Raw genomic sequence first — 23,772 nt, 5'->3', positions numbered from 1 at the left:
TAGTTAACACACCTAGCACTTCACATAGTTGCCATTTTTTGGTGTGTGGTGAGAACGTCTAAGATCAACTCTTTTAGCAAGTTTCAATAATACTGTATAATATTGTTAACTGTAGTCACCATGCTGTACATTAGATCCCCAGAACCTCTTCATCTTATAATTGGAAGTTTGTAGCCTTTGACCACCTTCACCTATTCCTCCTCCCACCCCCACCCCCTGCAAGCACCAATCTTTTCTCTTTTTCTATGAGTTCAGTTTGTTTAAGCATCCACATATAAATAAGATCATACAGTATTTGTCTTTTTCTGACTTATGAGGTTGGACAATTAAGTTTGCGAACTCATCCTAGAAAAAGTGCTACATACCTCATTGCTGAATATCACTATGGTCACCTTCAAAGTACTCCCCTTGGGAAGCTATGCACCAATGCCAGTGCCTAGTCCACCCTTCAAAGCAATTTGGAAACTCTTTTTATGCAATGGCCATCAGAGCTGTTGTCATATTACCCTTGATATCCTGAATGTCATCAAAATGTCTTCCTTTCAATATTGCCTTTATCTTCAGGTAAAAAAAGAAGTCATTGGGTGCCAGATCAGGTGAGTAGGGAGGGTGTTCCTATACAGTAATTTGTTTACTGGCTAAAAACTCTTTCATAGACATTGTTGTGTGAGCTGGCGCATTGTCATGATGCAAGAGCCATGAATTGTTTGCGAAAAGTTCAGGTCGTCTAAGTTTTTCATGCAGTCTTTTCAGCACTTCCAAAAAATAAACTTAGTTAACTATTTGTCCAATTGTCAGACCTTGTATTTCATTTAATATTATACTCTCAGGTTTCATCCATGTTGTCAAGAATGGCTGGATTTCCTTCTTTCTTATGGCTGAGAAACATCTACACACACACACACACACACGCACACACACGCACACACACATATAGTCTCACACATCACCTTTTAAAAAAATCTATTCCACCATCAGTGGACATGTAGATTGTTTTCATGTCTTGGCTGTTGTAAATAATGCTGCAGTGAACATGGGGGTGCATAAATCTTTCTGATATCCTGTTTTCATTTCCTTTGAATATAAACTCCAAAGTGGGAATGCTGGATCATAAAGTAATTATATTTTTAATTTTTTGAGTACCCTCCATAGTGTTTTCCACAGTGGCTGCACCAATTTGCATTCCTACCAACGGTGCACAAGGATTCTCTTTGTTCCACATCATTGTCAACACTTGTGATCATTTGTCTTTTTTTACAATAGCCATTTTGACAGGTGTGAGGTGATATGTCATTGTGATTTTATTTGCATTTCCCTGAAGATTAGTTATATCGAACACCTTTTCCTGTGTCTGTTGGCCATTTGGATATCTTCTTTGGAAAAATGTGTATTCAGTTCCTCTGCCCATTTTTAAATTGGATTATTATTATTATTATTATTATTATTATTATTATTTGCTATTGAGTTATATGAGTTCCTTATGTATTTTGGATACTAACCCCTATCAAATATATAATTTGCAAATATTATTTCCTATTCTGTAGATTGCCTTTTCATTTTCTTCATCATTTCTTTTGCTGTGCAGATGACTTTTAGTTTGATGTAGTCCCACTTAATTGATTTTTGTTTTTGTTGCTTGAGCTTTTGGTACGTGTCCAATACATTACTGCCAAGACCTCATGTCAAGGAGCTTTTTCCCTATGTTTTTTTAATAGGAGTTTTAAGGTTTCAATTCTTACATTTAAATCTTTAACCCATTTTGAGTTAATTTTTGTGAGCGGTGTAAGATAGGGATCCAGTTTCATTCTTTAGAATACTGATATCCAGTTTTCCCAAACCATTTATTGAAGAGACTATCTTTTCCCCATTGAGTATTCTTGGATCCCTTATCTGATATTAATTGACTGTATATGTGGATTTATTTTTGGGTTCTTGATCCTGTTGGTCTACATGTCTGTTTTTATGCCAGTACCATACTGTTTTTATTACTACAGCTGGGTAATATAGTTTGAAATCAGCAAGTGTGATGCCTCCAATTTTGTTCTTCTTTTTCAGGATTGCTTTGGCTCTTCAGGGTCCTTTGTGGTTTCATACAAATTTATATGCTCTTTTTTCTATTTCTGTTTAAATGACATTGACATTTTTATAAGTATTGAATTTATAGATGGCTTTGGATAGTATGGACGTTTTAGCAATATTGATTCTTCTGATCCATGAAAATGGAATATCTTCCCATTTGTTTGCATCTTCTTCAATTTCTTTCATCTAACTGCTTTCAGCATATAGCTCTTTCACTTCCTTGATTAAATTTATTTCTACGTATTTTATTGTTTTTGATGCTATTGTAAATTATATTGTTTTCTTTTTTTCAGATAGTTCATTGTTAGTATATAGAAATACAACTGACTTTTGTGTGTTGATGTTGCATCCTGCAACATTACTGAATTCATTTGTAGTTCTCACTTATTAGGCTCCCTATCGACGCTTTGCTGGTATGTGTGTGGCGGGTGGGGTGGGGTTGGGGCCACAGATTTTTTTCTGTGGTGTTTGGCTGTAGTAGAGCAGCTATTTTCTTAAAGTTTTCTTCTTGCCATGTTGCTCCTTTTCCTCGTTACTTAACTAGAGAGAGTAAGCTTTGTTGGGGCTTGTGTGTGTGTTCAATGACACTTAGTGGTTGCCAGCTTCTTCAGCTTCAACTCTAGGATAAATGAGGTAAAAATAAAACCCAGAGAACTGACTGCCAAGTTGTTCTTCAAAGCCCAAGGTCTCTAGCCTGTGTGACATCTTTTCTCCATCTTTCATAGTCTTCTTATGTTTATTTTACATACAACGGGCATAAAATTACTTGTATTCCTGTAAATGAAGCTATGATGCATATTTGATAGGCATGGGATATTATTTGAAGATTTGTGTATGATATAAACTGTTTAAAGCATGTGATAAACTCTTTCATTCATTCAGCATTTATTCTAGTCCTACACTGTGCCAGGTACTGAAGATACAGTGGTGAACAGAATAGATAACATTTTTTTCCATAAAGAGCCTGCATTCTTGTGAAAAGAGACAGACAATTAGGAAATGAAATATAGTTTGTTACATTTGAAAAGGAATATTGGAATAAGGAAAGCAGGCTTTGTAGGACAATGAGTGCTGGAGGCATTGGAGGTTTGGAGGGTGGTCAGTAAAAATAACATTTGAACAGAGACATGAAAAAAAAGTGAGGCCTGTGTATATCTGGGGAAGAGCTCTCCAGGTAAGTGACAATGGTCTGAGGTGGCACATACTGGTTCTTTTCAGGTAACAGCAGGGAGGCCGGAGTGGCTAGAGTGAGATGAGCAAGGGGAAAAGTGAAATGAGATCAGAGAATAGTTGGGGAACCAGACTGTAGAATCTTGAAGGCAATCATAAGGATTTGGGCTTTTCATTAGCAATGAGGGGAGATTTCAGAGAGAAATAGTTTGGTCCAGCTTACAGCTTTACTTTGTCGGTTCTAGGGAGGACAGGCTACAATGAAGGAAGTACAGGTCAAAAGAGGAAACTTTTGCAAATGTCCAGGACAGGTTTAATGATGGCTTGAACAGAGTTGGTGAGATGTGGCCAGATTCTGGAAATACTTTGATGGTAGAGTTGACAGAATTTGCTAATAGATTTTATGTGGGGGATGAAAGATAGAGATAAAGTTGATGATGGTTTAAGGTCCTTGGTGTGAGCAATTGGAAAAATGAAGTTGCCATTTTCTGAGATGGCGTAGTCTCAGGGAGTACAGGTTTTGGGAAGGGTGGGCAATCAGGGGCTTGGGTTTCGATGTACAAAGTTTGAGATATGTGTTAAACTGGATGCCTAGTAGGAAGTTGGCCATTAGAGTCTGAGTTCAAGGACTGCAGACATCCTGACTAGGACATAAATTTGGGAATTGTCATCCTATAGATGATCTTTAAAGATATGAGACTAGACATGATTACATATACAGTGGTGATAAATAAAGAAGAAAAGAGTCCTGAGCCCTGGGGCACTCCAATATTTAGAGGTAAGGGAATGAAGAGAAACCAACAAAGGAAAGTGAGGAGAAATCAGTGAAGTAGGAGAACCAAGAGAAAGTGGTGTGCTGCAAGCTGAACGAAGACAGTGTTTTCAGAAGGAGAGAGTGATTGATTACCTTGTCAAATAAAAAGAGAGCTGAAAATTGACTCTTGGATTTGGAAATGTGGGGGTCTCTGGTGGTCTCACCAAGATGAGTTTTTATGTGGTGGAGGGAGGGAGGAAAGAAGAGGAGGAGAAGACAGAGATGGCAGGGGTAGACAACTCTTTAGAGGAATTTTGCTGTAAAGGAAAGAAGAAAAAAGTGGGGAGGTGCGTGACGGGGGAGATGGGACTGAGGAAGGAGTATTACTATATGTAACAAGTAAATATATACATAGAAATCTTGTATTTAGATATAGAATTTGAATTTATTTTGATTGACAAGTCTAAAATTTCATATAGTGAAAAATCTTCAATAGGCTCGATAATCTTAGTAATAGCATTTGTATTTGAAGAAGACTTAGTTAAATATGAGTTGGTCTATGCAAGAAGTATAATTTTAAAGGTTGTTTCTTTGGTTTAAATTGGATTTGCAATTTCAGTTAACCCTTTCCAATGAGTCCCCCACCACATGAATATTTACTTAGCAGTGATAAAAAAATTTAGATCGACAGAGTACTTGTCAGTATCTGTATCAGAACAAACACACAAAAAAGACAATTTTCATTAGAAGTGTAAGAGGGATTAAAGTGAAATGGTCTCACATCAGGGAAACTGAGGCTCAGGCCATATGTTGACCATGGGATCTAAAGGTGTAACTCACCTGCAACCTTCCACAGTACTAATTTCAGCCTCTTGGGCTACTTGACTCTCCTCCCCTTCCTCTCCATTGTTTGTATTGCTTTCTGCATTGAAACATTTATTTTGAACTGCTTCCAGCTTTCCAACATCAAAATCATTCAGATCAGAAGGACGCCTGGCTCTCCAGAGCCTTTCACCTGTGCTGTGTATTCACCAACCTCCCTTTTTCTTGCTGGGAAATCCAGCTGGGCTACATTTCCTAGGCTCCCCTGCAGTTGGGTGGGCCCAAAGGAATGAGGGCGGGAGTAATGCACACCACTTCCAGTCAGCAGCCCGCCCTTAAGATAACCTTCACACAATCCTCCATGCTCTCTCCCTTCCTTAGTCTGCCGGCCAGAGGAGGAAGAAGCCCTGGAAGAGCCTGGCTCTGGAATGCTTGCGGAGCAGATCATCACAGCTGAACAGCTGTACACTGTGGCCTGAGCAAGAAATGAGCTTTTATTATGTGTAACCTCTGCTACTTTGGAGTTTATTATACTAGTGAGCCTGTCCTGATTAATGCCTACTCCTTTGGATGAGACAGGATGAGTATTGACTTTCTATTCAGATTTAGACAGTCCAGAGGGTGGGGGTGGGGTTCATTCATTGTTTAATTTGAAAGCAATGCTACATGCACTATGTCATGGGTTTTTGGAAGGCAGGGACTTTATATTTTGGGCCTGTTTTTGGGGCGTTGTTGGCATGAACGGGGCCACATTGGGAGGCAAACAACTATTTTTTAATAGCCTTTCTGTAGTTTACCAGGACCCTTTCCCTCTAAGAATTTAAGCCACCTTTAGGCCCTCAAAGCTCTCATGGAGTGGGAGGAGAAACAAATTATTCAGCAATTATCCTGTGTAAGGTTTTTTTTTTCCCCTTGCACCATCTAATTAAATTTTACAAGAATCCAATGAGGTAGTCACAATTAACCTTAGTTTATAGATATTTATAATCAATGATAGTCATTATTCTTCTTGATACTCAGTCACAAAGTTGGCCAGGAGAACTCCTTTCCAGTCGGCATCTGTGTAAATTTGTCAGCCCGTTTCCCCTTTAATCTTCAGTTGTTGCCTTACTTTCCAACACAACACACTAACTCACCTTGTACTTTTCCTGCCCCTGATGGGAAATGAGCCACTTCTTGGTGTCCACTTCCTTTAGGGAATGGTGTTTACAAAGACCTGGTTGCCCAGTGTGCTTGCTGCTGCCATGTGTCATGACACCTAGGTCTTTGAGTGGGCCAGTTTTAAAAGTCATGAATCCATATCGGTATTTCCAATTCAAATGTCACATTACAACTTTTCATTTGATTTTATAGTTGTATCTTTTTCTTTTACACTGAAAATCTTAGTTCTTGATGACTGGCCTATTGTTTGCTCTATCAATACTCATAAAATAATTTATAAGCTACAATACCATTATTACTGATAAAGAAAAAAATGAAGTTTATTATTTCTATGCCAATCTTTCTTTCTTTAGAATGTATTCCTCTAGGACATACGGTCAGGATACTGTGTTCAAAAGTCACTTGAAATGATTCTTTTTGTGTGTGTGCTGGTGTTACCAATTTTACATACAATTGGGTTTCTGTTTCAGTTCATTTTCAATTTTACACTTTGCTCTTTCTTCACTTTTTGATATGGTTTAATTTTTTAAATATGTAAAGGCATTTTCATAGGGTCCAAATTTCAAAACCATATAAAAAGGTAAGTTTGGGGCCGGCTGAGTGGCTCAGTTGATTAAGAGCTCGCTCAAGCTGAGCAACAGCGGTTTAATTCCTGGCCCGAGTTGAGCTGCTGCTGAGCTGCCAACAGGTGGCAGGATGGCTCAGCTAAAAAACAAACAAAACAAAACAAAACAAAACAAAACGGTAAGTTTGGTGAGGTTTCACTTCCATCTTAATCTAATCTTTTCTACCTTTTATCTTCTCCCTTCTTTCTGCCCTCTATAGGCAAGCATCCTTTAAAATTAGTTTCTCATTTATCCTCTTAGGGTTTTGGTTTTTTTTCAAAAGTAGGCAAATATGGCCACTTTGATAAACAGTTTGTCCACAGTGTGCCAATTCCTCAAAATATTAACATAATCATAAGACCCAGAAATTCCACTCCTAGGTATCTTCCCAAGAGAAATGAAAACGTACATTCACATAAACCTTGGACATGAATGTTCAGAGCAGCATTATTCATAGTAGCTAAAAAGTTGAAACAATCCAAATTTCTACCAACTCACAAGTGTGTAAATGTAAACCCATACAATTGAATATTATTCAGGGCTAAGAAGGAATGAAGTACTCATAGATGCTAGAACATGAATGAACTGTGAAAACATTATGCTAAGTGAAACAAGTCAGTCACAAAAGACCACATATTATATGATTCAATTTGTAAGAAATCTTCAGAATAGGCAAATACTTACAGACAAAGTAGATTAGTGTTTGCTAGGGACTGGAGGCAGGCGACATTGGGATTGACTGCCATGACTATGACGTTTCTTTCTGGGGTGATGAAAATGTTCCGAAATTAGTGGTGATAGTTGCACAACTTTGTAAATATACTACACTGAATTGTGCACTTTTAAAAGGGTGAATTTTACCTCAATAAAGCTTTTATAAGAATTATATATTTTTTCTTATTTCCCTTTCTTGATTACAAAAAGGTGGCAAACTGTAGACAAATATTTTGCAGCTTTCTTTTTTCATATATATATATATATGTCTTGGAAATGGATGAATCTTGACGGAATTAAGCTGAGTGAAAAAAACCAGTTTCAAAAGGTTACATATGTATTATTTCATTTACATAATCTTCTCGAAATGACAAAACTATGGAAGGGGAGAACAGATTAGTGGTTACCAGGGACTGTGAGAGGGTAGGCCTATGGCTGTGACTATGAAAGGACAGCATAAAGGGTTCTGATGGTGATGTAGTGATAAGAAAATATACTGCGTTTAAGAGTTTCATAAAATATTATCTTCTCAGCCTTATACAAATACATTTAAAGACTAGAATGATTGTGATTGTCTATGAAAATTTAAATTTTACAGAATTTATTAGGAAGCCCAAGAAGGCATCCAAATAAATTAATTACCATGAGAGAAATAGAGATATTATCAATAATACTAACAACCCTTCCTTTCAATAATGCAGTTCTAGATAAATTTCACAAAGGGCTTCTACCAAATGTGGAAAAACTGGGTAACTACTAATGCTATTTATGCCATTCTAGAGCATGGTCAAAGAATGAAGTCTTCCAGATTCATATAAAGAAAGTGTAATGTTATTTGCAGATGCTGATATACCTGGGAAGTCCAGGAAAATGTACTGAAAAGTTATTATGAATAATAAGGGAATTCGGGATATGGCTAGGAACAAAATTAATATTTGAAAATCAAAGGCCTTCTAAATGAGAAGATGTAATTAAAAAATAATCATGGGGATGTGTAGTGCAGCATGGGAAATATAGTCAATAATGTTCTAATAACTGTACATTGTCTGGTGGGTAGTAGACTTGTTGGGGTTATCACTTTGTGAGTTCTGTAAATGTCTGATCACTATGTTGTTCTGTATGCCTGAAGCTAATAAAAAAAAAGAGAAAGTATGTGTTTGTATGAAAAAAAAAAGATGTAAATGGAAAGTCCCATTTACAGTGACACACATGAAAATATTTTTTAAATCCTTGGGATTAAATGTAACAAAAAATGTGCAAAACCTATATGAAGAAACTTAAAAACCTACTGAGGGACATAAAAATACCTGAATGAGAGGAAAGGAGCCACCTGCCCTGAATAGAAAGGTAATGTTATCAAAACCTTATAAAGATAATGTTAACAAAACACATTTACTGAATTCTTACAATTTGTCCTGTTCTAAGCACTTTATAGAATACTGACTCAATCCTCACAACCCTATGAGATGGCAAATAAAGAAACAGACACGGCCAAATTACTAAGTGACAAGGTCATACAGCTAGTAAGTGGAAGAGGCCCTGCAATTTAACGTCTATGCAACACTGTCTGAATTTTTCTTAATGAACTTAAAAAATATTAAAGTATACAATGCAACATATTAAAGTATATAATTCAATGGTTTTTAGTATATCCAAAACGTTGTGCACCATCACCACTATCTCATTCTAGAATATTTATATGACTGCCCCTCCCCCAAAAGAAATCCTGTGTCTAGTAACAGTCATTCCCCATTCTTCCATCTCCCATCCCCTGGCAACCACCAATCGACTTCTGTCTCTGAGGATTTGCCTGTTCTGGACATTTCATATAATCATATGATATGAGGCCTTTTGTCACTGGCTTTTTTCTCCTAGGTGGGGTATGATATTGTTTTAAGGTTCACCTATGTTATAGCATGTATTACTACTTCATTCCATTTTATGGCTTAATAATATGCCATTGTATAGATTTACATTTTGTTTATCCACTCATCAGTTGATGGACATTGGGTTGGTTTCCATATTTTTTGCTAATATGAATAATGCTCTATGAACATTTGTGTACAAGTTTTTATATTAACATGTTTTCATTTCTCTTGTGTAGATAGATGCCTAGGAGTGGAGTTTCTGGGTCATATGGCAACTTTTCTGAGGAACTGCTAGACTGTCTTTCATAGTGGCTGCACCATTTTACATTCCCACCAGCAATGTATAAGCGTTCTAATTTCTCCACATCCTTACCAAAACTTGTCATTTTTTTAAATTATAGTTTTCTGGTTGCCTTGAAGTAGTATATCATTGTAGTTTTGATTGATATTACTCTAATGATGCTGAATATCTTTTCATGAGCTTATTGGACATTTGTTTATCTTTTTTAGGAGTAATGCCTGTTCAAGTGCATTTCCCTTCTACTTGGGTTGTTTGTTTCTTTGTTGTTGAGTTGTAGGAGTTCTTTATATTTGGATATTATATATATTTGGATATTAAATTGTGGTAAAAAATGATTTACAAATATTTTCTCTCATTCTGTAGATTGTCTACTTTCTTGATAGCATTCTTTGTTGCACAAAAGTTCTGAATTTTGAAAAAAGTCTAATATATCTATTTTTTTCTTTCCATAACTTTTGAAGAAATCCCTCTAGTGAATTTTTCATTTCAGTTGTACTTTTCAACTCTGGATTTCTATTTGGTCTGGTTACCCTAAAAATAAATAGCCAAATGAGAGGCAACAATGTTTATTTGAGATCCAAAGAATAGCTATTTAAGAAGCACTGATTAAGGCAGAAATGCAAATAGTGTACCAATTACGGGGTGAAGGCAGGGTTTTTTTATGAGAAAGGGCAGAGGAATAATTACATGAATAAGAGAAAGGAATTTCTATTGGTTTTAATAAGTCTAGGAAGGAACTTCTGTAGATGTAAATAAAGAAGTTATTGTTTACCTATAATGGTGATGCTAATTCTAAAGAATGTCTTTAATTTTCAATCTGGTAGGCAGGATGTCTGCTTTCCTGTTAGCTTTGTAATTTATTTGCAGGTACTAACAAAAATATTTACAATGGCTGAAATACAATGTTGGTTTTGCCCAGTTCAAAAGCTGTTTTGCCCAGTTCAAACTTTCTAAAGGTTTGAGGAATAAGATATGTAAGCAGTTCCTCTGGAATGGCTGCCCTAGCTCTGTTTTAAAATGGCTCCTCTTAGGTCAACTTCTCACAGTTCCTTTTTATAATTTCTAACTCTGTATTGATATTTTCTATTTGATGAGACATCATTCTTATACTTTAGTTCTTTAGACATGGTTTCCTCTAGCTCTTTGAACATATTTAAAATAGTTAATTTGAAGTTTTTGTCAAGTAAGTCCAATGTCTGGGATTCTCAAGGACAGTGCCTATTGACTGCATTTTTCCTGATGTATCAGTCATACTGTTGTTTCTTTGTATGTCCCTTAGTTGTTTAAGTGTTTCAAATAATATTATGTGGCAACTCTGGAAATCATATTCTCCCTGCTTCCCAGGATTTGTTGTTGCTGCCTGTTGTAGTTTGTTTGCTTAGTGACTTTTCTGAACTCATTCTGTGAAGCCTGTATCTTTGTTGTTATGGCCACTTGGTTAACTTAATGATCAGTTAATGATTAGACAGAGGTTTCCTTAAACACCCGGGACCAATAAGTCTCTCTGTCTTTGCTAAGGGCCTCTGTGTGCATGTTAGGGAACTCCTTCAAAAACCACCATGCAGTTTACAACTCTGCTGTAGCCTTGCTTGCTATTTCAACAGACCTCAAGGTCAACCAGGACCTTTTCAGGTCCTTTTTGAGCATGTGGATGGCCCTATGCATGTGCATGGCTGTCTAGATTCCCAGGAATATATCTGAGCTTTTCAAAGCTTCTATATGCATCTCATTCCTCAGCCTTTTCTTTTAAACTTTTTTAAATTTTTTTTTTAGCTGAGCCATCCTGTCACCTGTTGGTAGCTCAGCTCGGGCTGAGAATCGAACCGGCGACCCTGTTGCTCAGAGCTCGCACTCTTGTGCGAGCTCTTAACCAACTGAGCCACTCGGCCGGCCCCCTTCTAAACTTTCTGATTAATCTATAATATGCCCCACTTAAGATTCATTGCCTCAGGCCACTTTGCTGTTATGACAGTCAAAAAATATCCCCCCTCCTCCCAGAAACCTCCCGCACTGGGTAAGTTTGAGGTGGAATAAAGACAAACCTTTTGAGTGGAGCCTTTCAAGGGACCACCAGACAGGTAAAAGAATGACTTCTCTTTGGGAATGAGGTTTTGAAAGAGTTCCAGCCCTGTTTTGATCCCCCAATTCTGGGAATGCCGGCAGGCTGTTACTTTTCAAGGCTGTGCAGAGCTAGAAAGTGGGAGATGGGACAGAGTAAGTTAAAATGCCACAAAACTTGCTGCCTTTACTGAGATTTGGGCATTTTCTTGCCTAAGTGCTCCCCAGGTTGCTGCAAGCCTTTGGCTAATATCCAGAATTCTGAAAAAAATTAATTCTGGCTTATTTTTGCCAGGTTTTTTCTTTTGCTTCTATGAAGGGGTGATCTCTTGGAGATTCTCCTTCTGCCATTTTGCTCTCTTAACTAATTTTTAAATTTAAGAGTAATTCCAAAATTTGGGTGTTTGTAAGTTAGTTTTAAGTTCACACAAACAAATAAACAGTCAGGAGTAAACTGCAAAATCCTCGAAAAGTATAATGATATAAGAATGGCCCCAACCAATATTAAGACATATTTTAAAAGTACAGTTATTTAAACAGTGTAGTTTTGACAATAGAGACATCAGTGGAACAGAATCAAGACTCCAGAAGAAGAACCAATATATATAACTTAGTGTACAATGCCACTGGCAATGCATGTCAGTGACAAAGAGTTATTTAGTCGATTTACTAGCATTAGGAAAAACATAGGTTGGATTCTTATCTAACTTCTTACAACAAAATAAATTCCAGATGTATCAAAGGCTTAAGCATAAAAAAATCGCTAAAATAATGGGAAAATTGGGAGTTACAACAAAATTATGTCTGAGTGGATACAACACTCTAGGAACAACCCGAGTATCTACCAAAGTAAAACAGATAAATACATATGGTATATTCTTTTTTTGTTTTGTTTTTTAGATTTTTTAATTTTTATTGAGGAATTAGGGGAGGGGAACAGCTAAGTTGTCCTTCAATCTTAGTTATGGAGGGTGCAGCTAGCTCAGCTGCAAGTCCAGTTGCCATCCGACCTCCCTTTGGCAGCTCCCAGCCGCTCAGCTCAAGGTGCTGTGTTCAATCTTAGTTGCCTGATGGGGTGGGGGCACAGCCCACCATCCTATGCGGGAGTCGAACCAGCAACCTTGTTGTTAGGAGCACGTGCTCTCAACAGCTGAACCATCCTGTCCCCTGTTGGCAGCTCAGCGGCAGCGCAGCTCGGGCACAGCTCATTGACCCATGTGGGAATCGAAACGGCAACCCTGTTGCTCAGAGCTCGCGCTTTTAACCAACTGAGCCACTCGGCCGGCCCCCATATGGTATATTCTTACTAAGAGCATAATATACAGAGATAAAACTAAATGAACTATAACTATGTACAGTAACATGCTTGCGTCTTAGAAACATAATGAGTTAAATAAGACATTAAAGAATGTGCTAAGAGTCATAGAGTATGATTCAAGTTATATGGAATTAAAAATGAGCAAAATAAACTGTATTTTTAGGGATGCATACAAATGTGGTAAAATTATACAGAGGCAAAATGAAGTGATTATTATAAAAATCAAGCTATTGAGTACCTCTGGGGTATGGTGGTACTGTGAACAGGGAGGGACCCACGGGAGGCTTTTGGGGTGATGACCATGTTCTATTTCTTGACTTGGTAAGTGACTATACAGGCATTATTCGATAGTTATTCATTAAACTATTTGTATAGGTTTATGACCTTTCCTGTATGACTGTTACATTGCACCATAAAAGAATAACAATTATAAAGCGGATGTAGCTTGATGTCTAGAATTTAGCATTATATCTTGGGCAATATTTTATTTAGAGGCTATTTATACATTTTTAAGCCCCTTTTCTTAGATTCCTCTAGATTCATAATTCCTAACATTTAGAGAAGTTTCTATTATCTGAAGGGATTCTGCAGCCATTTTATAGGGAATGCTGCAATATCAACAATTAGATCCTACAAGAGAGACATTATGGAAAGCCATATGGTCAAGGGGCTGATATCAAAATACCATTTCACTACCAGATGGGGTAAGCCAAGCTTTACTTTTCTTCCTGGATAGTCTGGATTTCACGTCTTCATTTATAGAAAACATCAGCATCCAATTCTGGGCTCCTAGGATTAAATTTAACTTCTGGAATGTGCATGACATTTACCTTCTAAGGCTATTGTAAAAATAAAATAATGAGTGGTGACTACTATGGATTTTAATGAAATAAAAATAATATCATAAATGCTTGTTTTAGAGCCAGATAATAATGTTCTTTCATTGCAGAAATCTAAGGGAAAATGTTTCTATTTTTTTAAAATGGGTTTGATGTGATTATCTGTTTGGAATGCTTTTTTTTTAAACAACAAATCTTGACCTTTCTCCCCCATATATCCCAGGACATTTGTTTACTCATTCCTCACTAGAGGGAGGCCTTTTCCAGTTGTGTTACTTCTCAAAGGCTTTGTCTTCTGCATGGGAAACGGACTCCTGCAAGGCTACTATCTGACTTACTGCGCTGAATACCCTGCTGAGTGGTACACAGACATACGATTTAGCCTGGGTAAGTAAATCCGACTACTTTCCACCCAGCATTGCTCCCCACAGTCTAAATCACCATCACCTCTTCCCACCCTCTTACAGTAAACTCTCAGTGATTCCATTCTCCCCTTTTCTCACCTCACTCCCATCTTTTCTCCATACAGCAGCCTGAGAGAGCTTTGAAAAACATCATGTCATTCCCCATCTCCAAACTCTACGATGGATTTCAGGATAAAATGCAAATCCCTTACCACTGCCTATGAAACCCAAATGTCCTTGGTTCAGCCCGATGTCCTGACCTCCTTTCCTGCCTCTATCCACCTCATTTTCTGTGCTGTAGCCTCAGTGGCTTGCTGCTGGCCCTGAAACGGTCAAGCCTGTCCTGGCCCAGAGCTTTCATGCGGATGACTCCCTCTGCTTACAATGCTGTGCCACTATATATTCACGGAGCTTGGTCCCTCACTTTATTTAGGTCTCTATCAATTTATGCCTCCTCAAATACACTTTTCCTGACCACCTATCTAAAATCGTAGAGAATGCTGACCGTTGAAATTGTTTCATTCTCTGTGAGAGGAACTAAAGTCCAGGAAGGTTCAACTGTCTGCACATGATTTTGGCTCAGGCCAAAAATATAGTGATTATTCCCATTTCCTCTCTTTGCATCACACATCACATTCTGCCCATCAGCTTGGCACTGCTGCCTCTAGTTCCAAAACATGTGCCAGCTGGGTTCACTTCTTTCAAACAGCACTCACTTCCTCCTAGTCCAAGCCACAGTGACCTCTTGCCTGGATCACCCCAGTGACCTTCAGCCTACACTTACTGGCCCCCCATAACCAACCACTTCTCCACACAACAGCTAGAGTGAACATTGAAAACACAACCAACCAGAGGATTAGTTAGACGAATGCTAACACATATGCACCAAGGAGCATTCTGGAGCCACAGAAACAAACAAAGCAAAAGCAAGAAGTATCTCTGTGTGCTCATGTGGAGAGATCTCTGCAAATGTGGTTAAATAAAAATAAAGTGTGAACAATATAGATAGCATGCTGCTTTTTTGTTTTCTTTTTAAAAAGATTTTATTGGAGAATTGAGGGAGGGGAACAGTGTTGGGGAATTATCTAGAGTAGAAACACCTCAATTCACTCTCAATCTCATTATCCTACTTTGATTTTCTGCTTTACAATAATAATTATGTGATTTTTAATCATTACATTATTTAGATCCATTTCTGTGTTCCTCTACTAAAATTTAAGCTCCATGAGAAGGGACACCTTGATTGTTTTACTCACTACTGTGTTTCTGGTGTTTAGGGCAGTGCTTGGTACAGAGTAAGTCCTCAATAAATATTAGTTGAATGAATGAATGAATGAACACATGAGTAGGTCTCATACCATCCTTGTGAGATAGGTACTGTTAGAATTCACATTTTACAGCTGAGAAAACTGAGGCCAAGAGAGGTTGTGACTTGCCTAAGGGCATATAGACATCTAGTCCAAGGTTCCTACTTTTTCCACTGCTGTGCATGCTACTACCCTCTCTTTCTCTACCCTTACCCCTCACCACTCGCATCCGTCCCCAGATTCCCTTTCTTCCAGGCCAATGATCTTTTGACTAGACAAGATTGAAAATCATCATTTCATAACATAGCAATTGAGGTGAGAGTAGATCTGACTGTTTTTCTTCAACTGTTCTTGCTTTTTGCCTCATGTATTTTGATCAGCACAAAGACACTTTATTGAGAGGTGAAGCTGGTCATCTGTGTGGGACAGTGTTTCTGGTCTGTAATGATGCCCATTGGGATGCAGGACCAGCATCCATGATACTGGCTCTTCTCACCTCAGACCAGGGCCCTTTCTGTACCAGTGATGGGAGGAGAATGTGTGTGTGATTTGGCAGTGGTGGAAACTAGCTTGCTAGGAGCCACGCTCTCCAGTCTAGCTCACTTTACTTTCATGAGAGAGGATGCTATTAGTCAGGAATGAGTCACAGAAAACCAAGTCATAGTAATTTACATAATTAAGAATTTATATTTCTTACATTACAAGAATGTTCAAAGGTAGTTGGCTTTGGCATTCCTGTAGTTGCTTGCTGATGTCATGAAGTGCCTGTGATCTTAATGACATCTGTTCTATTATTCTTAGCATGTTCACCTCTGGTCCTCATGATAGTCACGTCATGATTATATGACAGGTGCTGTAGCTCAGGGCATCATCCAGCAATGAAGGAGGAGGGAGGCAGTAGAGGAACTGGTTCCATCTGCCCCTTTTATCAGAAAAGCAAAAGATTTCCAAGGAAGCCCCCAGAAGACTTCTTTACATCTTCTTGTCAGAACTAGGTCACAAGACCACCTTTCAGCTGTCTAGCCTCTATAGTGAAGATGGCAAAGAGAAGGGGGTGGAATTGGCTATTGAGTTGGAGCCAATCAAACCAAAACTGTGGTTTGATTATTTGTGAATGAATCAAAGGCTTGCTATTTATTCATTCATTTACTTGCTTATTTACTTATTTAAGAATTGGACAGTGGTGCTGCCTCCTTCTTTCCTCTCCCACCTGTCTCCATCACATGACACTACGCACTTCCAGTGTTTGGTAGCCCCTCCACCCAAATTTGTGACTAGGACTAATTGCTTCTTCGCCCCACCCCCTGCTTTTTTTTTTGCCATATCTTAGTACCATTCTTAGAATTCAAAATCAAATGCCCTTCCCTTCATTTTTAGAAAAATACTTAGCTTGTGAGAAAAACACCAAAATCAGGATACATTTTTAACTTCCTTCCTCTCTCTTCTTTGCCCAGGCATCTTCTTATTTATTTTGGGAATGGGAATCAACATTCATAGTGACTATATACTGCGCCACCTCAGGAAGCCTGGAGAAATCGCCTATAAGATTCCACAAGGTAAAGTCTCCCCTGCCTTCCAGGTTCCCGCCCTTCCTTGGGAGCCTGTCTCAAGGATTTACTATGAGTAACAAATGGAGAGAGCACAAATGACACAATATATCCTGACTTGCCCTTGACTTCTCCACATCCTATCCCACCCCACAACACACTTGAATTTCTGATGTGAACCCAAAAGTTCAAGAGGGGTATAAGAGTTATCAGGAAGGTGCACGATCACAATACCCTGAAGATGAGGGGGAATGTGAGGCTGGGGGCAGGAAGGAGGCTGCGACCTCATGGCAGTAGGGAAGATTGTCATATGCTCTATTAGGGTTCTCCAGAGAAACAGAACCAATAAAATAGAGATGTAAATGTAAATATGGAGGTATAAAATGATCTATTGTGAGGAATTGGCCCATGTGATCATGAAGGCTGAGAAGTCCCGTGATCTTCTATCTGCAAGCTGGAGACCCGGGAGAGCTGGTGGTGTAAGGCAGAAGACTGATAGCCTAGCTCAAAGTGAAGCAGTCAAGCACCTTTTTGTTTTTGTTCTGTTCAGGCCTTCAATGGATTAGACAAGCCCCACCCACCTTGGGAGGGCAATCTGCTTTTCTCAGCCTATCAATTCAAATGTTAATCTCATCCAGAAACACCCTCATGGATATACCGAGAAATAATGTTTTACCAAATATCTGGGCATCCTGTAGCCCATTCAAATTGACATAAAAAATTAACCATCATGTACATACAGAGTGTCAGTCCTTCCTAGGTTAAGAAATAGAGCTGAATCATATGTGACCAGCAAATTTGTCCTCTTCAATGAGTCTCACTAGGCTTATCTAGTGAGTAGTCAGTGTTAGTAAGTGTGTATTTCCTGCCACTTGTATATTCTTAAAGGTGTAGAGAACAATATTTACTTAATCAAAAATTAGGAAGGGAGGTGTTACAAGTGAATTCAGAGATAAAGGCACAGAATATTTGAAATCCTAACTGCTCCCAAGAAACCAAGGTATGAGTTGACAAATATAAGCAGTTGGGAGTGAATCAGCCCAAGTAATCCATCCATATTTTTAGGTGAGCATTTGTATTAGTGGCTCCCATCCTTTTTGATGTAAATAGAACCTTTACATTAAAAAATTTCCTGAATTGCAACACGATGTTAGTTGAGATTAATATTCATTAATTAAGAAAATAATGACAAAGCTACTATGAATTCAAAAGCCCATTTAAATGAACATAAATGTTGCTAACATCCTAACAGTATCTACATCAAATGAAAATAATACCATAGGTTAAAATATATACCATTTACCATATTCAGAGACAATTTATAGACCTTTTGCAATACGTCAGTGGTTCCTCCCAGGGTCTGGGGAATCACAGGTTGTAAACTGCTTATGTAATGTCATCCTTAAGGAACTTTAGAGGCTGTCAATTTTTAAAATCTTCACTTAATAACTAGACAAAGAAGAGCAGAGAAAGCTCTTAAATGCTAGATTACCAAGGTTAGTTTCCAACTATTGAGTTATGTTAGAGAATGATTTAAAAACAAATATTCTTTATATAATTACGGGGGAAAAAAAGTACCGAGGGTGCCAAAAAAATGTATATACATGACCTGTATTCATCTTTTGTTATTGGTATATATTGAGTATTATAATGTTAATACAGTTGTTTTCTTTCTTAAAATGTGTATACGTTTTTTTGGCACCTTCTGTATTTGTAGTAAGTGAACTTTCCCAATTTAGTATGGGACAGAAATTTTGAGTGTAGATATATTTAGTATGATTAGAAATGTGTTGATTTCTAATGTAGTTCTGATATCAGAATACTTGGTTGGATAGAAAAGTCAACCTTAAAAAGTTAATGGAAGCAGACCTCATCAGCCTTCTGAGGGCAAAACCCTGCAGCACTTACTCCCTCCTTTAAATGTGAACGGGGTGTACTGCTTTGCAGAGGTGGGAAGGCAGATGCCAAAGGAGAATGAAATTACTTCTCACATCAATTCAGGTTTTTATGACTGTTTTCACACAACGTGTTGTTTTGTTCCACTGTGAACATGAAATATGCTGACCAGCCGTGTGGGTGTCCAGGGAAAGAGTGAGAAGTTGAGAGGTGGCCTGGAAATGTTACTTAATAAAATGAAACAAACCCCAGACCTCCTGCCTCTCATCCTCGTCCTGTCTGGAGCCAGTGGTCCATCGGTTGTTAAATATTTGGGTGGAACCCATCAAGCACGATTCCAGGATATTCTGCTGGCGCTTTGTTTTCCTTTCTCCCCAAGAGGATTCCACCAAACTGTGATGATTGGAAAGAGAATCTTCAGCCCCACATTTGTTCTAGCTGCCCTTACGTATTTCAGAACCAAGCAGAGGGGCTTTCATGTCACAGTGATCAGGTCTAACGATTGACTTTTTGATTCTTCTGCATGCAGGTGGCTTGTTCACATATGTTTCTGGAGCCAATTTCCTTGGTGAGATCATTGAATGGATTGGCTTTGCTCTGGCTAGTTGGTCCCTCCCAGCACTTGCATTCGCATTTTTCTCATTTTGTTTCCTCGGGCTGCGAGCTTTTCACCATCACAGGTAAACTTTCCAATCAAGGTGGCAACATCCACTTAGCTTTCTTCTCCAAGCAGGCTTTTAGCACAGAGTCAGATGTAGAAACCTAAGATGTTTATTTTTATAAGGTAAAGTAGATGGGGTAATCTGGACTGGAGAATCTGACCTCGTGGGCTTTCATTGCAGTTGGAATTTAGCTGGGTGACAGTAGCAGTAACACATTTTATTTTTTCTATGAGGAAAAATAAACCTGTACAGACAAAGGCACTCAAGGGAAGCCACCCTGTTAAAGAACGTTTCCCAGAGGGAAGTGCTTTGTATCCACGTGAGTTAGTTTACCCAGGAGGCTCTGTGCCCTCCTAACAGGCTTAGTGGGCAATGGCTACTGGTTGGCAGTGGGCTCCATGTAAGAGTCAAGAGATACAAGAAGTAGCTTCCATTTCCATGCTTCAATTCAACTCACTTTTGCCACATATCTCGAAGTATGTTCCATGGGTAGGACCATGGGCAGCACTTTCCAAAGCTTCACAGATAATTCTGAGGTACAGCCAAGATAGAGAACCCCTGGGGAAAAGCACTAGACCTGTGTCGAGTGTGGCTGCTATTTTTAATTCTAGGTTTGGTGCTAAAATTTCAGGTAATTACAGAGCCCTGGAAACTCCAGGATTATTTCTCCTGTTTCACAGGAATCTGTGTAATCTCAGGGTTTATTTTGGTGCTCTCCTTTCCCTAGTTCCATCCCCCTGAATCATAGCCAAGGTCATTGCTGGCTTCCTGGGAAGATAGGGTAAGCAATTACTCTTGTGTAATTTCAGGACTGTCCCATCACCTGGGAAATGCCAGGAAATTGCAGGGTTTTAGAACCTTTCCTCTGCAGGTCTAGCCTAAAGCTTTCCTAAGTCCCACCTTCCTCCAAACCCTGTACCTGGGATGGGGTGGGGATAAAAGTTAACTAAAAGTATCACTGCAGGGGAAGGCTATCAGATTAAATTGTTATCAAGCTTTAAATGCGAATTGCAGATCCTTTCTCTAAAATGGTGTTTGTAGTTGGAGGAAAGAGAAAGCCTATGGTTGAGAGAGAGAAAGAAGGAGAGAGAGAGAGAGAGAGAAAGACTAAGACTATCCAGAGGGAATGGACTTTGGAACAGGACCCAGGGGGAACCCCTTAAGCTCCTGCACAGGTGTTTTAGTCCAGCTAATGATTAATTTCATAGTTTTGAAGGTTGCACTAGGAATGGGTTCTTTTCCCCAGAGTGGACAAGCAGAGACTTGTCAGAAATGAATGAAACAACAGCTCTCCTCGTAACCTATTCCTGCCACCTCCTTAGACTTGGGGAGGGTGCCCAGCCTGTAAGAGTCAGTGTAACAGTTGTCCCCACTTTAGGCAGAGGCCGAGGGGGAGTGGGGGGGAGAGGGCATTGGCCAGCAGTTGGAGGGGCCCTGAGAAGTATGGACTCAGTTGGCCTTGGTCAGGGGAGGGACAGCAATTCCACCCAGAGGGTTCCAGCTGGTGCAACAAAAAATCCAAATTGAGGCCCTATCCTGCTATGTCAGCCTCCCCAGAGGGAGGACCAGAGGGCATCTTTTTCATAACTGGGCTTATGAGAGGGAGCTCACTAAACCCCTCTGATCATAACCCGAAATCCAGACACCTCTTGTAATACAGCATTTATCTCCCAGTGCAAACTAAGGTACTTAGAGTGTATCATCTTGATTATAACTTGAGAGCTACCAGCTTCAGCTGGTTAAGAGGACAGCCTGGTCACTTGTAAAAAGGAGAATGCCTTTTTATGAGACATACTAGTCTCCCAGGGCTGCCAAAACAGATGCTCACACACTGAGTGGCTTAAAACAACAGAAGTTTATTCTCTCATAGTTCTGGGGGCAGAAGTCTGACATCACGGTGTGGGCAGAGCCATGCATGCTGTCTCTGATGGCTCCAGGGAAGAATTCTTCCTTGTCTCCTTTTCCCAGCTTCTGATGGAGGCTGGCAATGCTTGGTGTTCCATGGCTTATGGCTGCATCACTCCAGTCTCTACCTCTGTTTTAACATGACCTTCTCCCCTACATGTCTGTCTCTGAGTCTCTTCTCACCTTCTCTTGAGGACATCATATTGCTTTTAAGGGCCCGCCCTGCTGCACTGTGACCTCATTTCAACTTAATAAGTCATATCTGCAATGACCCTATTTCCAAAATAAGGTCACATTCTCGGGTACTGCAGGTTAGGACTTTAGCATATATTTCGGGGGAACACACTTCAACTGATAATACAAGGTAACATTCATTGTCTCAGCATGCCCAGGCCTCATGAAGGGATATTTTCCTGGGAATATTTTCCTAGGGTTAACCTTGCCCATAGCCTTTGAGGGTCTCTGCTTTCCTGTATTTCCCTGTTGAATTCATTGAGTACAGTACTTCTTTCTAGTTACTATATTATTTGTGGTAAAATATACATATCATAAAATTTATCATTTTAAGTGTACAATTCAGTGGCATTCGTTACATTCATTATGTAATACATAATGTTGTGCAACCATCACCGCTGTCCTCTGGTTATTTTTATTTCCCAACACAAGACATTTCAATGTTTATAAGTGATAGGATGCAGGAGGGAGAAAGAAGGTGGACAAATGGCCGTGGGGAAGAGTCAGGCCCTGAGTAAGTGTAGCTTGATTTGTAAGAAGGATTTTAGACACAGAAAATCTCAACCGTTGACCTTGATTATATTTATAATTACTTGATTTGTGTCTTTTAGGTTCTACCTCAAGATCTTTGAGGACTACCCCAAATCTCGGAAAGCCCTCATTCCATTCATCTTTTAAAGAAACAAGCAAAAACAAAAAAGAACAAAGCTCCCACGATACTGTAAAATCATCAAGTTGCTTAAACTGTAACACTTAAATTTCCAACATATACATACATACATACATATATATGTATATAATATTAATAGTAGGCCTCTTGCCGTCTGACAGCTGGCCTGGAGAGTCTGCATGGTACCCACTTTAGGATGAACGCTCACCCTCCCAGGGTTCTCTATTCTGATCTCCTGTTGAATCTTCAACAAGGCCCTTAGCTATTCTTCCTAGAAAGTGCAAAGCTTCCTTGTGTATTTTTTCTTTGTGTGATCCAAGTACATGTGGCTTTATTCCATGTTCTCTATCCATGTAAGACAGCTGTGTAGTCAAGAAAGTTTGAGGATGAAGGCAGTGTTCATAGAATTTATTCAAGATACACATTTTACACCTATACAAATTAGCAGAGATTTGAATTCTGAAGCTGCACAGCCCCAGAGAAAATCTACTGCCAAATGAAACCCAGTCACACCTTCATTTTCTTTAGTTAATGATGAGAGATGTGAAATGCTTAGGTAAACTTTCAACAAAGCCCTCTCTTCAGATAGCTGTAATGTAGCCATCCACTGATCCCATTTTAAATGTGTGCATTGTCTTCATGCCTCTGTCTTACTGAAGATTTCTTCATCCCTGTCAGAGAAATCAGCCTGACTCAGAAAACTAGTGTGTTTTATTGAAGGTCAGGCTTTAATGACCATGAAGAAAAAGACTTGACAGACGATGGCTACTGAAAGAGTAAAAAAGTGTTTCCAAGTAGCTACTGCAAACTCTCATATCCTTGGAAAATGCTGGAAATCTCCAAATCATGAGCGAGTGTCCAATAAGGAAATTTCTGAGTAAGATCAGAGGCTGCTTGCCTCAACACTGACTGTGAAGCATATCAGAGGCACCCAGCAACTTTTCCCTTCTGGAATTTCTTCATCACAGTCCTCAGGAACTGATCAAGAAGATGTGTCTTGAGCATGAGTGCGCAAAGGTCCGAAGGGCAGAGGCTGAAAGCTGCAACCGGAGCCAGGAATCTGGGCAGAAAAACCTGTTTTATTTGGCTTAGACAGTGTTTCACACATAGTTGGGTTTTCTTTTCGTTACAGTCCAAGTTTCCAAAACTTAAAAATGAGGAAGTTTCTACATTCTAGTTTTCTTTTAAAAATTGGAGGACCTGGGCCCACGGAGCCTGCTAAGAAGTGGGACTGATTGTTCAGTTCGCATTAGAATTTGCAACCTTTGTGGAGGGATTACACTAGCATGGGTGCTGAGACATTGAGGTCTAGAAGGAAAGGGCTGAAAACTCATCATCAGAAGGGATGAAGATATTTGTCTTCCTCTGGCCTAGGCCAATAGCAAACATTGGTAATAATATTTAGTTAGCAAGCTCTTTTGAGAAATGAGCACTGGTTTTTATCAGATGTGGTGCTAA

General features: G+C 39.1%; 1 protein-coding gene across 1 annotated transcript in view; it reads left to right on the top strand.

Annotated features, from left to right (window-relative positions):
• The window catches only part of SRD5A2 (steroid 5 alpha-reductase 2), a 54,703-nt gene extending 30,937 nt beyond the window's left edge, over nt 1-23,766 (top strand). Inside the window, exons 2-5 of the mRNA XM_019653804.1 lie at nt 13,913-14,076; nt 16,855-16,956; nt 19,373-19,523; nt 22,256-23,766. Coding sequence (XP_019509349.1) covers nt 13,913-14,076; nt 16,855-16,956; nt 19,373-19,523; nt 22,256-22,322 — 484 coding nt within the window. The 3' untranslated portion in view covers nt 22,323-23,766. The remainder of the gene's footprint in view (nt 1-13,912; nt 14,077-16,854; nt 16,957-19,372; nt 19,524-22,255) is intronic.
• The last annotated feature ends 6 nt before the right edge of the window (nt 23,767-23,772 follow it).

The sequence above is a fragment of the Hipposideros armiger genome, unplaced genomic scaffold (assembly GCF_001890085.2).
Source record: "Hipposideros armiger isolate ML-2016 unplaced genomic scaffold, ASM189008v1 scaffold_207, whole genome shotgun sequence".
NCBI classification, from domain to species: domain Eukaryota; kingdom Metazoa; phylum Chordata; class Mammalia; order Chiroptera; family Hipposideridae; genus Hipposideros; species Hipposideros armiger.
The sequence above is the reverse complement of the archived record's forward strand: the minus strand, read 5'-3'. Positions and strand labels throughout refer to the sequence as shown.